This window comes from Pseudorasbora parva, chromosome 12, assembly GCF_024679245.1.
Source record: "Pseudorasbora parva isolate DD20220531a chromosome 12, ASM2467924v1, whole genome shotgun sequence".
NCBI classification, from domain to species: domain Eukaryota; kingdom Metazoa; phylum Chordata; class Actinopteri; order Cypriniformes; family Gobionidae; genus Pseudorasbora; species Pseudorasbora parva.
The window spans coordinates 16,313,445-16,331,278 of record NC_090183.1 but is presented as its reverse complement, the minus strand read 5'-3'; the positions used below and the strand labels follow the sequence as shown (position 1 = coordinate 16,331,278).

General features: G+C 37.9%; 1 protein-coding gene across 4 annotated transcripts in view; it reads left to right on the top strand.

Moving 5' to 3' along the window:
- The window catches only part of agap1 (ArfGAP with GTPase domain, ankyrin repeat and PH domain 1), a 257,610-nt gene that overhangs the window by 71,494 nt on the left and 168,282 nt on the right, over window positions 1-17,834 (top strand). For 2 of the 4 annotated variants that reach the window (XM_067459345.1, XM_067459344.1), the window contains exon 1: window positions 10,619-12,520. The exons of the other annotated variants lie outside the window; for them this stretch is intronic. In XM_067459345.1, coding sequence (XP_067315446.1) covers window positions 11,257-12,520 — 1,264 coding nt within the window. In that variant the 5' untranslated portion in view covers window positions 10,619-11,256. Of the gene's footprint in view, window positions 1-10,618; window positions 12,521-17,834 lie in introns of those variants that run through there. 4 annotated transcript variants of the gene reach the window in all.

The following is a 17,834-nucleotide window of genomic DNA, read 5'->3' as shown; positions in this document are numbered from 1 at the left end:
GAACGCTTTGCGTTTATACTCGGCAAAATGTATACTGGCAAAGTGTTTTCTCTGAGCCTTTTAAACCTGCCAAAGGTCACCTTTGCTGATGTGGCGAAAATAGTGGACGCAAATTACCTGCGGGTAAATTACCTTTTTGAGTGTAAAAAATACACTCAAAAATATTGTAAAAAAATTTTTTTTTTTTTTTTTTACACAACTGCTTTCATTAGAATGATTTCTGAGGGATCATGTGACACTGAAGACTGGAGCAGTGAATAGTGATGCTGAAAATTCAGCTTTGCTTCACATTTTTTTGTATTTTTTTAATCAATCAATTGCATCCTTGGTGAGCATAAGAGACTTCTTCTAAAAATATTAAAAAGGTTAGAGCAAAAACTTTTGAAAGGCAGTGTATGTTCCTATATGTTTTGCGTTATGCTGTTCTTCCCTGTTACCAGCTTCTATTCCTATGCTTAGTGTTATCTGATTTTCCTGTTTTAATGTTATCTGTCATGCATAGCAATATTATTCATGCATAGCAATATCTGATATTCATACATTATATGTATATCTACATTTCTATTAGTTTAGTATCATGTTCTGATCTGTTCTTCGACTATAGTTTGCTAGGCAGTGCACGAATCTTAATCCCTTTTGTATTTTTTAAGATTGTGCTTCTGTGTGAATTGTGTACCTATGCCCATATGCCTCTGTGTGAGTGTGTGTATGTGCGCATGTGTATTCCATCAGGGGTCTGTACTCTCTGCTAACTGACCCATTTTCCACAGCCTCATGGGGGGGCGGGATGAAAGGCAGCGTGGTGCTTCGCTCTTTCAATCTCTCTCTTCATCAAAGAGAGAGAGAGAGAGAGAGAGAGAGAGAGCTGCTCAAACGCACCATACTCATCGTTCAAACCCCACTATCCCAGCATCTCCACATCAGCTCCATCGCAGCTCAGTTGGTGGCTTCATAACCGTCTTTTAATGTCTAAACAAGCATCATTTAAAGTTTTTCTACGGGTTTGCGTGATCTGACAGAAAAGCCAAACGTTTCTCCTGTGTTGCAGGGCTGCGATTCATATTTAATGCAATGTGGAGAGTGTGTGAGCGTGTGTGTCGATGCGTAGGAGGGAAGCTGCAATTCGCTTTTGAACGTAGAAGGAGCACGAGAGTGCCTTTTATATTCCGTTGCATGCAGTGTTAATTCCCTTTTGGCTTTGCTAGTTTTCTGATCTCCATTTTAGCAGTGACCTGCAAAAATGCTAACGTAGAACGCATCTCTCACCACCATTTTGTTTCAGTTTCTGAACTGTAGCGTCATGGTTGATGAGAGGCCTGAAAGTAAAATCTGCCCTCATGAAAAGTGGCCTGTGTTGACTGTCATATGACAGACAGGCTGCTTGTTATGTTGCTTTTGAACATGAGGAGTTGCTGTGAAGTGTGAACATGGTTCCAATTGACTATTTGTGACTGTAAGTCTTCTGAACTCAGTCTGGAAGTGAACTAATATTGATTTTGTTGTAATAAACTGCTTCTGGTGGTTTCGTGGTTATAAGCTTATTATAGTTTCGAACTACAGCATGAAAGCCAAGATTGGGGCTGGGGATTTCTTCTGTTTTGTATGGAATTTGCTATTTATTAGCTTTTTCTGCAAAAACACAGATACACTGTCAACTTTTGATTGTTTTTCCACCGCAAATTAACACTCTTTCTCATCTGCGGCCACTGAACACTATAGGTGGTTTTGTTCTGCTTTTTATAGAATAAAAACAATAGAATTTGTTTATCAGGCCATGACACGTATATTACATTACTAAGAGGTTTGTCCAAGGCTTTCCTGACTGCTCCAGCAGGTGGTGTACACCTACAAGGATTTTTCAGTTGACACCTGACTTAGCATTAAATCAAATAATTGGTATTATTGTTTTTCTTGGATTTATTTAGATTCTCATTCTGTAACCAGGTAATTATTTATATAAATCAAATTTAGATGCATTTAACAAATGTGTAAAATATTTGTTTGCTATTAACAAATTTAACAACAATAACTTTATTTATTGAAAAATTAAAAAAAGTGAATCTTTATTTCCGAGGTAGGATTTTAGTTCATTGGAAAACATTCATTTTAATATATTATATTTAACATTATACGTTTTATATATTACGTATTTATTATATAATATTTTACTAAGTAATTAACATAATATTTTGTATAATTATAATGAAAGTTTTTCTATTAAAAAAATATGAATAAATGTTTTTTTTTTTTTTTAATGACGAGCATTTATTGCAGAGGTCAAATTTAATTTAATTTGAAAACGTGCGAAAATGTTCAAATTAGCTAAAATAATCGGACGTTTTAAACGTTTATATTTAATATAGGTTTTAATATAGGTTTTAATATAGGTTTCCAATTGAACATTGTCTAGTGACTGTTCACATCCAAATGTTTCAGTTGGCCGAATTGAAATTCTGTGAATTGATGCATTTCGGCCAACTGAAATGTTTTGATGTGATCAGTCACTTGGAAATTTTCAATTGGAGACCTGATTTTTTTTTTTTTAATTTTTTTACAGTGTATGTAATAAATTTATTAATATAATGGATACTAATTATTGTTTCCTATAACATATGTAACCAATATTATTACATCTTTATTATTCATTATTTTTGAATAATTGCAGATTATTTATTGCAGATACACAATTTCACTTATTCAGAAAACTTATTTGACAATGAAAGTGATAATTTTCTTGGATTTAAAGGGATACTTCACTGCCTTTTCATATTAAACTGTTATTCCCTTAACTTAAACGAGTTGATACATACCTCTCTCGTCTCAGTGCGTGCACTTAATCGCTCTGACGCGCGGTGACGATCTGATAGCATTTAGCTTAGCTCCCTAAGCCCAGTTCCTTCACTATGGAACCAAACAGAGATCAAGTTAGAAGTACCAAACACCTCCACGTTTGCCCTATTTAAATACAGTTACACGAATAGTTGAAAGATCAAGTATGGTGACAAAATAAAACGTGGCGCGTTTCTAATCGGATTAAAAAGGAGAACTATAATGTATGGCGGAATAGCACTTCTGAGAGTACTTCGGCTCGGCGCAGTAAAAAGTCCCGGCCGAAACATCTTCCCTCACATCTCCTTATTGACAGAAATGAGAGTGAGGGGGAGGTGTGAGGAAAGCTGTTTCGGCCGGAACTTTTTACTGCGCCGAGCCGAAGTACTCTCAAGTGCTAATCCACCATACATTATAGTTCTCCTTTTTAATCCGATTAGAGAAGTACCACGTTTTATTTTGTCACCATACTTGATCTTTCAACTATTCGTGTAACTGTATTTAAATAGGGGAAACGTGGAGGTGTTTGGTACTTCTAAATTGATCTCTGTTTGGTTCCATAGTGAATGAACTGGGCTTAGGGAGCTAAGCTAAATGCTATCAGATTGTCACTGCGTGTCAGAGAGATTAAGTGCACGCACTGAGACGAGAGAGGTATGTATCAACTCGTTTTAGTTAAGGGAATAACATAGTTTAATATGAAAAAGCGGTGAAGTAACCCTTTAAGAAGCACATCTGCCTATTTTGCTGTCGTTTCATCTCAGTTTCAACATATTCCATTAGGATCATTCAACACTGTTTGGTACTTTGCTAGCTGACATGATCATATCATGTAAAGATGATCAAATTGAGGTTCACACTGGGTTAACCTGACATCACTTTTTAGGTAAGAGTTTCTGTTTAAGCCGTGGGCCTTCCTCTGTTCCAAAGGGAAACCTGTCCCTCAGGTTCATGTATAAATGTGGTCAAGTATCAGTGGACTGCACTTTACGTTCTATTAGTTAAAGCTTTTTTGTTTCTCTTTCTCTTGCTGTCATTCTTTCAACCTGTTGTTAAAACACTGATCAAGACATCCTTGTTCTCTCGCTCATTCCCATCGAGTGCTGTGGTGCTTTCCCTTTTAAGCTTTAGCTAATAATATGGACCAGAGATTCTGTGCGGGCTGCACCTGTCCTGATCCGTGGTCCGTATTACAGATCTTACATGATTCTGGAGTGATGAAACCCGCCAATCACAGGGCCTGTCGACACCCTGCCACTGGAGCGCAGCAATAAACAGGGCTTTTTTTTCCACCTGAGCCTTTTATCTCAGATGAAAGTCTCTCCCCTGTGAGTCTTGCCAACCCTTCCAAGTGCAGCAAATGGGCCAGAGAACACCTGCTAAAGTCAGCATGTTTTAGAAATCCCTTGCTGTTCCTTCCCTCTCCATTTCTTTTTATTTTTTTTCTGTCCATCCACCCACCTTGCTCTGGGATCCTTTTTTCTCTCAGGCCCAAGCCTGCCTTGAGAAGGTTAAGTTGGCACTGGGCATCTGCGTCATAGGTCTGTCATAACAGCGAATTCTTTTCAGCTCTACTGTTGTGGTTTGTTGGTTGTTTTTTGTTTTATGGGCTCCTTGTTAAAATGCTTCTGCTGTGTCTAAATAGACAAAATGTTTCAAGACTATTTGCCTTTGTCCCTATACTTCTGTTAGGAGATTTTTGCTATTTAAATTGTGCCATTTTAATTTAACGGTATTGATCGATGTTGTATATTTAAATATATGCTAATGTAACCTATTTTTACATTTCGAAAGTATTACAAAGATTTTTATTTTATTTTGGGAAAGAATTTCATTGTTTTATTTAGTGTTGGAAAATTTTGACAGTTTGACACGTGATCCAAACTGCTGAAATCACGTGACATTGGCGATCTGAATCATTGATCTATTCACTGATTCATGGCCATTTGAATCTTTATTTGAGGAACATGGAAGAGAAGACAATGCTGAATAAAGTCGTAGTTTTTATTATTTTTGGACCAAAAGGTATTGTCAATGCTTCAAGAGATTCTAATTAACCAACTGGTTAATACACATATGGACTACTTTGATTATTTTTTTGTTCCCTTTCTGGACATGGACACTAAAGTGTGCATTGTTGCATATGCTGCATATGCTCTTGGACTAAAATATGAAATATCTTAAACTGTGTTCCGAATGTGAACAGAGGTCTTACGGGTGTGGGACAACATTAGTGTGAGTCATTAATAACATCAATTTCATTTTTGGGTGAACTAACCCTTTAAGACTGCGTTGAGTACGACAACACTACAAGGCAGTATTTGAAACCTATCCATAGCATAGGACTGCAACATGCCCAGTGCATTATGGGTGCTGAAGTTTTCCTACTTATTTATTAGCAAAAGGGATGACAACAGCCTTTTTTTTCTCTATTTTCTCTATTTTCTCAATTTTTGTTTGCCTTTTCTACTGCATCGGCATAGTTTTATTGAAAGCTGCAATGCCTAAATTCACTAAAGTTTTGATTTTTTTTTGTGTTTTTATTATTAATTAATTTATTACAATAGTGTACACATGTAATATTGACCATTTATTGGTCATCAACCAAAATATGAAAAAAATTATTGGTTTATCGTATTTGCCATGGTTAAAATTTGTAACATTTTGCATCCCTAATTGAAACTTCGCACATTTAGTACTAATGACACTAATGGTTTTTGCTCTACAAAGGATTCTGGTTTTATGGTGAAGGTGGGAGATTCAGGACGTTTGTAGTCCAAAGCGCTCTCGGAGCTCACTAAAACAGTACAGCCTGCTGAGAGGACAGGTGGTTCTTCACGGTACATCCTCTTCAGAACAGGGATCTCGAAACATAATTTCATTAATGCAGCTTTTATGGTCTGGACAGCAATTATCAGAATCCTGTGTTTTTCTTGGCCATGAATGAAAAAGAAGGAGGGTGGAAAACTAATCCAGAATACTCTCTAGACAATGTTGCCTTTGAAGTTTATCCAGTTCTTTTTGCAAATGCTCTAAATTTGCAAGCATGATCTCTAAATGTGTTATTTTTAGGATATTACAGTTTGTGCGTTCGTAAGAAACTGATTTGAAATCAGTTGAATTATGCATGGTGTGAAGCCTTTCTCCAAAAGTTTCAGAGAACATTTCTACAGCATGTTTTGAAGACATTGTGTTTGTAACTAGTGTAAGCGGTGCTCCTTTTATTTCATGGCATGCAGTGGGAAATCCTACACTGGAGAATTTTTCTGCAATCAGTCAAGCTCCCGGGTCGCCCAGCGGTGCCACATGGCGTTCAGAATAACTGTACCTCATCGTCATTTTTATTCAAGTGCATGCGAAAATGAATGCAGAAAGATTAATGTGATATGGAAGACAGAAACATGCTTGATGCTCTCGACATTACCTTCGTCTTGGGTCTGTTATATATTTCATGTGTGCCTGCTTTATATTCCATTCTCTGTGTTAAAGTATTCAGGCGGTATGAAGTCATGCAGTCACACTGATGATAGAACATGTGAAGAGCGATGTGTTGCATCAAGAGCAAAGGGCATGCCTGGCTTTTAAGCTTGCTTCTTTTTGTGGCAGTCCTGTGGATGTGATGAAAGGACGAGGGTTGTTTGAAGTCGGACATCGTCGTGGACAGAGTGTATAATTTGCCTAAACTGATTTTCTATAGCCTCGCCGGCGCAGAGGTTTGAAGCCGTACGATCAGTGCAATATTGAAGGAACTGGACCATGTTTGGTGTGTGGGTTTATGTTGATGAAGCTGACATGTCCTGGCGAATCATTTATTATAAAATACATTTTAAAATGCAGTTCATATACATGCACTGATTTGAATACACCTCTTCTAAGACTATCATGACTATCATATCATATCAGGTGAAACAGAGCTTGTTGACAGATTAAACATTCACCGTATCCGGTCGGCAAAACTCAGAACACATCTTCCCTTTTTAAGAATGACTTCAGTGCCGTTCTTTGTTCTTTTCTCAGAGAAAGTCTTCCAGAGTTGTGGTCAAAGCTGATTCGAAAGACCGCCGTTCTCCAGTTTCTGTGTTTACTAGAAGCACGCAAACGCAACTCGGCCTTCATCATTATGGCCCCGCCCACCGACTCTATACACGATGTGATTGGCCCGGCAAGAGTTAGGGGATTACAGCTCAGAAGGGTATTGAGAGTTGCCAGACGACACTCGCGGGCAGATTAGATTTGCTGCCACTAGGGTGCGTCTAGATTTCTAGGCTAGATTTAGGGTGCGTTCACACTTGTCATGTTTGGTTCGATTAAAAGGAACCCTGGTTCGATTGCTCATTTAGTGCAGTTCATTTGAACATATGTGAACGCTGCCATTCGATTCATGAGTTCTCAACGGGTAAAATAATGCCATATGTACACGCATAAAATGATCGCGTTTAATCCAGCACAGCATTGTTTTGAATGTTTTGAACATTTTACACTCTAAAAACTTATACTATGATTTACTCAATTTTTTTGGTGAAACATTTTTACACTAAAAAAATTGAGTAAATTTTAAAGCAGTGAAATCAATTATAGACACCATATGAACTGAGTAAATGTAAGTAAAAAAATTAAGTAGATCTGAGTAACTGCATTTGTTATATTAACAAATTCAATTGAGTAGAAAAAATTGGGTAAAAAGCATTTAAAAAACAATATTTATGACTAATATGAACTGTTTTTATTTATGAGTATTACTAACTTGTATAGTATAACTTTAATTTCCTCTAAACCTTAAAATAAAACCCTAAAATACTCCACAGTCCACACAAACACACTTAAACATGACATGGCCTTTATTGTCGATGAGTAACGTTACGTTACAGCAATAACGTTACAGCAGCATATATGACTGTTTTGACATGTAAAGAATAACAGTTATTTTACAACATTTAAACTCATGTAACAAACATTTTAGAAGTAAAAATTAAACATTTAAAAGTAATTCAAGTGTAATCAACCGGTCTGTTATCCCATTTCCACCGTATCAGCGCTGTTTCTGGAGCCTGAGATGGACTAACGTTAGCGGTCTGCGGGTGGACTTTGAACTCGAGACCACTGTCCTGCGTTTCATTCGTAGCTGAAAGATGCTGCAAGGCGCCAGACTCCATAACCTGACAATAAACAAACAGTGCCCAGTTTTAAGATTTTATCATCCAAATTCATTATATTCATTATCTTTAGGAAATAAAGTTGTGTGTTTTGAGCAACACAGCAGGCGTTTCAAAGACCAACGCCACAGGTTAACTTAAGGTGACTCACACTGCCCCTGTATGTTGTTTTGAATTAAATAAAATGCCTTTTAGCACAGTAATGATTATATAGATAATAAATAAAACATACAAACCTGAATTTCACAGAGGAAATGCCCCAATTCTGCAATGCTGAGAAGAAGAAACTGCTCTGGTGACTGAGGAGAATTCAAATAACTGCACTCACTCAACCGTTGAGCTGTCGTCACATCAGAGGGTGGGGGAGGGGTGCATTGTTTTAATCGAGTAAATTTACTCAATTTTGTCAGTGTGTCTTAAATATTAATAATCTTGATTTTAATTAAGTAATATTTGTGGTTCTTGAAACAGATCGGTTTAATTCTCAATTCTCAAATATTTTGAAATAAATTTCACAAATGTATTAAGTATATTTAAAATAAATAATTGGTTATTTGAATACTAAATTATTTTAGTGAAAAAAACTTAAATATAACTATAAATTTTAGACAAAATTAACTGTTGGATTTGTAGTCAATTATTTTGGTATGTTTAACTAAAACCATCAAGTAAATGATATTGAGAGATTTTATTAAGTTAATAAAGTTAATTATTACTGTGATATTTACTAAGCCACTGAATTATTTTTTAGAGTGTATGAGCTCTTAATAACTCAGCTGGTAAAAATAATGCATATGTACGCGCATAAAATGATGGCGTTTAATCCAGTACACAGCGTTGTTTTGAATGTTCGGTGCAAGCTCCTACGTCATATAAGCCGACCAATCAGGTTGTTACCGTCTCCCTATGCCTTTGGTTCGGTAACTTTAGGTTCGCTGTAAAAATGCCCGTGTGAACGCCAAGCGGACTATGTTTTGATTTTGTTTTTTGGTCTGGACCAAACGAACCAAACGAACCGAACTACAAGTGTGAACGCACCCTTATTCAGTAATGAAACCTGATCTCTATTTACAAATAAATAAATAAATAATCTGATTCTCAGTTTATCCAGATTTGTGCATCTCTGAATTTTCTGTTAACATACAGGAAAAAACAAACAAAAAAACAATCAATTATTTATGTGCGTTTTAAAAAACAAACAAAAAAATAAAAATAGTTGACATTTTTATGACAAGGTAAGTTTACAGTAGTTCGGTAGTTCAGCGACTCCCAAAAAAACGTATTATAATTATGCATGTTTAACTATTCCAGTCATTGGAAATGGGCTAATGTTAATAACTTTTATTGTTTTGACAAAACAGGTTTTGCAACTTATCTCTTTAGCTTGTATTATTAAGATGAAGGAAATGAGGTCTTCGGACAGGAGTAGATGGAGACTCTGGAGATGGAAGCTTCACAGAGGCAGGTGGGGCTCCATTGGTGAGTTAGGGGGAGATCAGGGGAGAGGTGATGGTGAGAAAAGCTGTACAGAAGGCATCCAAATGAGCTGCTTCTAATCCGCCTAAATCTCTGTAACGATTCCACAAATGTCAGCCGGTGTTGAAGGCGAAAGGAAGACACAGGGATTTGAGCGGTGAGATAAGAGGGGTAATCTTCCACATCCACACCTCCCTCCTTAGAGAGAGAGAGAGAGAGAAGGGGTGATGGATACATGGCCGGAGGGCAGATGAAAGAGCTGCTCGACCTCAAGTGTGTTCTGAGTGCTTATGAAACGTGATGTGATTAGTCCATATATACTACTCTGTTTTATACTGTCACATAATACTGCATTGAGCGAACTATATGGATTTTTTTGTAAAATATAGAAATATAGAGAACTGTTTTAATATTAATAATTGTATATAATAATAATAATAAAAATAATAATAATAATAATAATAATAATAATAATAATACAAATTTATTCAGTGAACCAAAGAAATTATATGAATGAAAATCACTTCCTTTCACACACATACTTTCCCCGCTAATGCATCAATAAAAGCTTTTGCTTAAGATATTTTTTGAATATACACCGTTTAAGGCAATTATTTATGCACACACAAACTACTCTGGATTGTAGCACGCTTGTTTCTCCTGTGGAGCCCGGGTGGGTTTAAAGGTTTTGATAGACAGAGCAGTAGAAACCCCACCCCCGCGCGTCGCTGGATAATGCGGTGTCCCGGCGTGGATCATCCAGCGGAGTAGATTAACCTCAGACTCATATTTAGTGCTTTTCTAGACACGCCAAAGCAAATAAACAAGCCTGCATAGCCGTTACATTTATATGAATAACAACTATATGCTTCTGCGTCGGTTTGCTACTTTATAACACATTTATGTGTGCAGGATTTCGAGTAGGCTGCAAGCTGTGCTTGCTATTGCTCTCGTGCATCATTAATTAACATTACAACTACAAAATATTGGGTAAGATGAGTTTTTAGCATGCTGATTTAATGCATAATGCTTGTATTTTATATTGATTTATTGCACGCTCCCCGTATGACAAATAAATGATGCAAGTCGCATGTAACAGCAATAGTGTGGAACGCGTCTTGGAGTAATCCGTTCCGGGTTTTCCTTCGGCTTTAACAGGATGATTTGTGTGTGTATACGGAGCACACGGGGCTGATAGAGGAGAGAAGACGGCTATGGATCCGTAGCTGTTCCGGCTGTCTGTCTCGTTTCCCGGGACTCTCGTTCTGCATACCGCTAAGAGCGAGCTCCGGGTCGTTAATGTTACACTTGAATGAAAGAAGGAACGCACAGCGGCGGGAAACAAAAGCGCGAGCGGTCCTGTGCAAAGGGAGCAAGCTGGCTGCGCGGCGGGGGATGCACGGGCACAATAGGGAAGATCACACTCTTCTGCTTTAGGAGGACAGTGTTGCAATAACATTTCCCCCCAGACAGACAAGCCTCGCAGCGGGACGCAGGAATTTGAAGCCGGACTTTACTTTTCTGCGAACATGATAACGGGCTTTACATTTGACGTTTAGGTGATTTAGTGGGGATCAAATAGTCAAACGACAGTCAGAAGAACGCACCGGCACAGCAAAGGAAAATGTATGTGGATTTTGTGCATACCACAGCAATTTTATAAAAAGCAACTTATTTAATAGACAGAGAGTGAGATTATTATGTTTATGGTTATGTTCTCTGGGAGTCATTAGTGGGTGATTTTACACTAGAATCGTATTTGACGTGAATTAATTTACTTGGATTTGGTTTCTGAAGAATGTACTTACTTGATTCTAATTATCCGGAAAGGATGGAGCGGGGTACGCCACAAAGAAAAACCGTGTACCGGATATCTTTGACATTAGTGAAAAAAGAAAATCTGCAGGATGGCGGAGGTCCATCGCACCGGCGGCCGGAGAACCCTAAAGTGAGCGCGTATCGGCGGGAGGGGGCCTCTGAGGCTCCGCGGAGCTCCCCGCTGGAAGAACTGAAAGAAGTGGAGGACGAGACCGACGAATTTTCTGCGCACTCATACATGAGGAACTTCAGGACCTTTAGTACTGGACATCTTGAGTTGGGCAGGTTGAAAATATCAAGGAGGGCACAGCTTTCACATAAAGACAGAGAATTAAATGAAACGCGCATCCTGCCAGAGAACGGACAGAGGAAGGTTACTGAAAACGGGGCACCAGTACACAAAAGGGCAGAAGATGTAGCTGAAAGTGACAGATTGAAATGTGATGCTGAGCGTGGAGAAATCTGCAGCACTACAGATGCTAATGGAGAAAACTCAGGCATCAGAAAGAAAATTCTCAAGACCTCCCGGAGCACAGAGGAACCGGTCAGTACGTGGTCAGGTGAGACCTCTGAGGAAGCGAAGGGTGGCAAGACGGCCAAGGAGAGCTGCATCTCCTCTTTGCTGGCTAAAGGGAATGGGAAGTCACCCAAACCAGCACCACAAACCCCTCCGGCGAAGAGGCACCCAAGCCTATTGCGGCGAAGTTTCAGCTTTCGCCACTGGACGGGTGGAGAGTTGATCCGCATACGGGCGCTCTCCAAAGAGAAGCACCACAGCAGCTCGGGCTGCATCGGCCGCGATGGAGAGAAGAGTCAGGCCCAAGCCGGCGTGGTTCTGCAAAACATGGCTTTCGCCGAGTCTGAGTCCGCTGAGAAGCGAAACACTTTGGATGTGGGTGAGGTTCTGAGCAAAACCGACTCTGTGACGGAGATGGGCCGCAGGGAGAGGATGAAGGGCAAGAATCGCACATTGGACAACAGTGACCTTCTCAAGCTGTCGGATAAATCTTTGGCGGACAAGGAGGCATTTATTAGAGGGACGGGCTCCCGTTCAAGCGGGCAGGAACGTAAACTTATTCGATTTTTCAGTGGTATCTTCTCAAAGCGGGATGGGACGTCCACGCCGCTTAGCAGCCCCAGTAATCGAGCTCTCCGGAAAAATGGCCTGCTGGGAACTCAGCGGAGATCTGAAATTGGCTACTCGCAGTCCAGCACTGAGAGTGTTAATGGATGCCCACAGGACGGTAATAGTTGTTTTTCTTCTCTGCTTTTTTTGCCTTCAAATGTTATTAGGCAGGAGGATGCTCTGTTTGCTTTTGTGGACCTAGGACAGGGGCTAGAGGGATGCATGTTTGTTTTGGACAGGATGGTGATGTTTAGCTGCCACTTTGCAGGCCGCCTGTGTTTGTGTTTCATTATGCTGCGTGCTTGCAGCTTACTTAGAGATCTGGCAGCCTTGTTTGCAACGGTGAGTGTTTACATTCTTGAGCCGTGAATGTAAAACCCCTCATTTAGTGCTCTATCTGTTCTGTTAGCCTCCTCGGGTCATATTGCTGGCAGTGCACAATGTCAGAGTGACAGTTTCTCCCACTTGTCTTCTCTTTTGTGATAGTTAAAGTTTATGTAAGTGGATTGCACTATTCACATTCACACCTTCTTCTCTGTTGTCCTCAATCCATCATCTCACTTTCCATGTTACTGGCGACAGCAGGTCGTCTGAAGGCCACCACCCTCTTCTGCCATTAATATGGTAATGTAGAGCTTCTGGTAGATACCGTTTCATAGAGATTTTAATGAATTGCCACACACCAATGTGTATATTTGAGGTGAGCAGATCCTGCCGAAAGACAGATTGACACTGTGAAACAGGACTTTTGGTGTTTTTTTTTCTTCAAACTTTTCATCTCTTAAAGGGATAGTTCACCCCAAAATGAAAATTACCCCATGATTTAATCACCCTCAAGCTATCCTAGGTGTGTAAATGGCAGCCCGAGATTTAAAGCTCAGAAGAGTGCATCCATTCATTATAAAAGCAATCCACACGGCTCTGGGGGGTTAATAAAGGCCTGAAGAGAATCGATGAGTTTTTGTAAGAAACAGATCCATATTTAACACGTTATGAACTCAAATATCTATATTATGGCAGACACCGCACATAACTGGCATAATTGGCATGATTAGCGTGATGATGACGTCAGATGGAGCGTAAGCGTTTTTTGAATTTTGAGAGGCGTTACACTTTCTGCGTAAGTTGAATGCGGAAGGTAGCTAAATATTTGACTTCATAAAGTTTTAAATATGGATAATTTTCTTACACTAACCCATCGATTCGCTTCAGAAGGCCTTTATTAACGCCCCGGAGCGGTGTAGAATGTGGATTACTTTTAATAAACTTTAATTAAATACATTTTAAATAATGGATGGGTGCACTTTTTTGGGCTGCCATTCACTGCCATTATAATGCTTAGAAGAGGACATTTTTTAAATATACTCCGGTTTTATTTGCATATACCAATGGCTTGAGGATGAGTAAATTATGGGATAATTTTCATTTTTGGGTAAACTATCCCGTTAACATGCAAGGGACCTCCTTTCTATATATTATAAAGACATTTTTTCCCCAAAATGCAATTATTGACTATTCTAAACACTTAGATTAATGATAGATAATCCTTAAAAACAATAAAAAAGAAAAATAGAAAATATTTGTCAGTAGAATAAAATTATGATATAAGTAAAATAATTTAAAACTATTTTTTTTTAAATCTTATGATTGTTACTTTGACAACCCCAAAAATACTGATAAATATTTTTTTAAACTTGCTCAACTTGGTCATACTGTCAGTTCTGCGGAAATTAGTGAATGGTCAGTCTTAGAAAGGAAATTAAAACCTAAAGCGAAAAAGGGTTTTAGGGGTTTACACAGTTCCTTACTGTTTGTAAAGTATTCCATTTTGAAATATGTGAGATAATGGTTATGTTTTTTGTTTTTACATTTGTGTCATAGAGGGAGTTATTTCAGGTGAGGAAGTTATTTCAAGACAGTGCTAATGATTAGGTCAGCGCTAATGCTCCTACACGGCATGCAGTAAAAGCTTTAGTGTCTGTGGGGTGAGACAGCACCTTAGCTGATTAGCCGTTTCCACATTCCTCAGATTCCGGAGGCATTCCCGACTCTTTTGAAGAAATACATTCTTGCCAATTAGATAATAATCTTACATTAGAACAGTGTCATGTTTCCTTTTAAATGAGCAGCTTTAACTGTAACTGCTCAATGATGCACCAGTCTGTCCATCTATTGTTGTTGGCTAATATTCATCTTAAAAAGGTAATTCAGGGATATTTTAAATGGCTTCATAATGAATGTATAGAGGCAAAAGTTATGAATAACTATGAGTATTTTCTCAAAGCCCTGTGAATTATGTACCAAGACTTATTCACTTGAATTATAATGAAATGAGTGGTAAGAATATCCTGTTAAAAAAGTTCTGTCTTCGAGATAAAATCTTTTGTTCTCCACAAAATATGAATTACAGGTTTGGAATGACATAAGGAAACTAAGTAATGACACATAATTTGTTTTTGGGTATTTTTTTTAAAGGGATAGTGCACCAAAAATTTAAAGCTACTATATGATTTACTCACCCTCAAGCCACCCTAAGTGTATATGAGATCCTTCTTTCACACGAATACAGTTATTTTAAAAAATGCCCTGGCTTATCCAAGCTTTAAAATGGCAGTGAATGGCATCCCAAAGTTTGAAGCCCAAAAAAGTGCATCCATCCATTATAAAAGTAATCCTAATTCACTTTAGAAGGCCTTTATTACCTTTATTATTTGGATTAGCCTGGACTTTTTAAATATGACTTTAATATAAATATTTTATTTGTCTGAAATAAGAATGTCATATACACCTGGCTTGAGGGTAAATTATGGCATACTTAAACATTTTTTGTGTGAACTATCTCTTTAAGGGCTTAGCAGCAACTTATGCTAATCAAAATAACTGTTTATTTTTAGTTTATTAATAAGTATCTTCATTATTTATTATTAGTGATCAACACTAATGACCGTAAACAAATCAAAGTCAAAATTTCGGATTTATTGCATCTCTAGAATGGTTTTCATTTTTGCTTTCATAACAAAGTTACGTGAGGCATTAGAACACACCTGCCTCCTTTGAGATCTATTTTTAGTTAGTTGCTTGTTTCATGACTCAGCCTGTGTGGACGCAGCTCTGACGTTTCCTCGCCATGCAACCATGGAGTCATTAGTTCATTTCAGTTCAGTTAGCATTACTGCGTTAGCTTGCAGCCGGATGGTGTATGACTTTCATTCATTTGGCTCTGGTGAGCAGGATGTGAGTTTGCACTGCAATGTCAGCGTTATATAGTCCTGCAGGGTATATTCCCAGATGGGTCCTCCGTATGGATACGTTTATAGGCTACTGATGCCCTCAGACAACACTTACTATCCTATATCTTGGATGTGCTGCGTTCCATCATTTATAGTAAGAGCAGAAATGTGTACTAATGAAGTAAAAGGGGCAGTTTTGGGTTTTATTGCAACTTGTAAGATTTCAGACCTCTGTTCACAGAATGGAACATTCTTCCAGAGTTGGAAGAGAGGACATCATCATGGTAATTGTTGCTGTTTTTTCGCTGTAGTTTAGAGACCGAGAATAAGTTACTTACAGCGGTGTTCATTTGTTTGGGACATTAGCTCTGCACCCTCCATCCCAGGCTATATCCTATATAATTGTATGGGGTTCTCCCGATCACTTTTTTGTGATCCGAGTCATTGAATATTGAGTATTTGCCAATACAGAGTCCCGACACGTTATTTGTTCCTATTGCTTGGTGATCACCTTAAGTACATTTAAAGTTATTAATATTAATAAATAAAGAATATTCATCATATGACACAAGTGACGTACAAAGCTTTGTTTCCATAAAAAACAATTGGTTAAATGCCTACATATTCTTGCCAATTACTGTGGTAAAAAAATGCTGTAGTCTTTTTATTTTGCAAAACAACAGATAACATTGATAACCTAACCAATTTATTGTATAGAAATATAATATCTGTTTCAGTTTCTTTTAACACATTGCTTGTTAGACAAGGTAAGGGTCATTGTTTAAACTTTATTTGTATATTACTGTACCCTGGACATGACATGCAGGGGGAAAACAAAAACTATGGTGGACACGAAGTAAGAATTTGTTCCTTTAATTCGTTTCCTCATTCTAGTTAAATCATGGCTACGTTGGAAACTTGAACAGTGGCCACAAATTAACAAGTCGTTATTAGTGATGATAATTTTTTTAATATCTTTTTTTTCATCGCGTCACTCCTTAATAGCAGTATTTCACACACGCCCTCAACATCTAATGCAAATGTCTTGCTCGTCCAGAAGATATTCACTTTTCTGACCATTTACAAATTGTTTCAGTTGCTTTGAAATATTGGGAGAAATCATGACGATATGAGACAAGTGGGCTCTAATCTGCTGGTGTCCCATAGCATTCTCAAAGCGCACACCCCGGTATATGATGAAATTATTATCTTTGTGAGGAAATATGATTTAACTTGACTTATGTAGTTACTACATTTCTATTGCGTATCATGTTCAGGACTTTGTATTGTTCCTAGGGGTGTAAAGATACGCTTGTCACAATTTGTTACAAAACTCCGATACTGAACTCCCAATACAGTACTATTGCGATATTTTAGGTACATTATATTCAACATTGGATATAGTAGTTTAATGTAGTAATGTCACTGAAACTCGTCACTTGTTTTCTCGCGCAGTACTTATGCTTGCAATGCAGACAGTCATGGATCTAGACCAGGTCTCTTCTGGTGCTCTCGGTCTCCTGCTATTAATGCACTATACACATAAGAATAAACCATCTAAAACACTTTGAAAAATTATGCTACTATGTATGATATGGTGAATTAAATTATGTTCGTGGCATTCCGCCAGTACATATGCGTTTCAGATGACCAATGCAATCAGTCACAGTTCTAATCGCTAGAAAGCATGTCAAAATGACCATTCCCAAACTGTAAATGGTTAGTTCATCCAAACATTAGAATTCTGCATTCACTCACTCTCATGTTGTTTTTGCTTGTCATGCAAGCATTTGAATGTCTGTGTTTACAGTATGCATGTCGTTGTAATTCTGTTCATCATATAAAGCCATCATGTCTCTTGAGAGGATTTGGATTAGACCACTCGATTGAATCTTTTTTACAATGCCTCTGACATTTTTTGATCTTATAAGTTTTATTTAGAGGAATGGACTTTAAATGGAGGAACAGAAATCTCTCAGATTTCATAAAAATATCTTCATTTGTGTTTGGAAGTTGAACAAAAATATAATAGGCTTGAAATGACTTTTAATTGGGTGAATTATACCTTGTAAATACAGTAAGCTGAGCCTTGGATTAAACTAACTTAATCGACTTAACTTATTTAATAACGTTAATCGAATTGCTTGTATCAACGATACATATTGTCGCATATTTATATTGTGATATCTCAAAACGATGTAT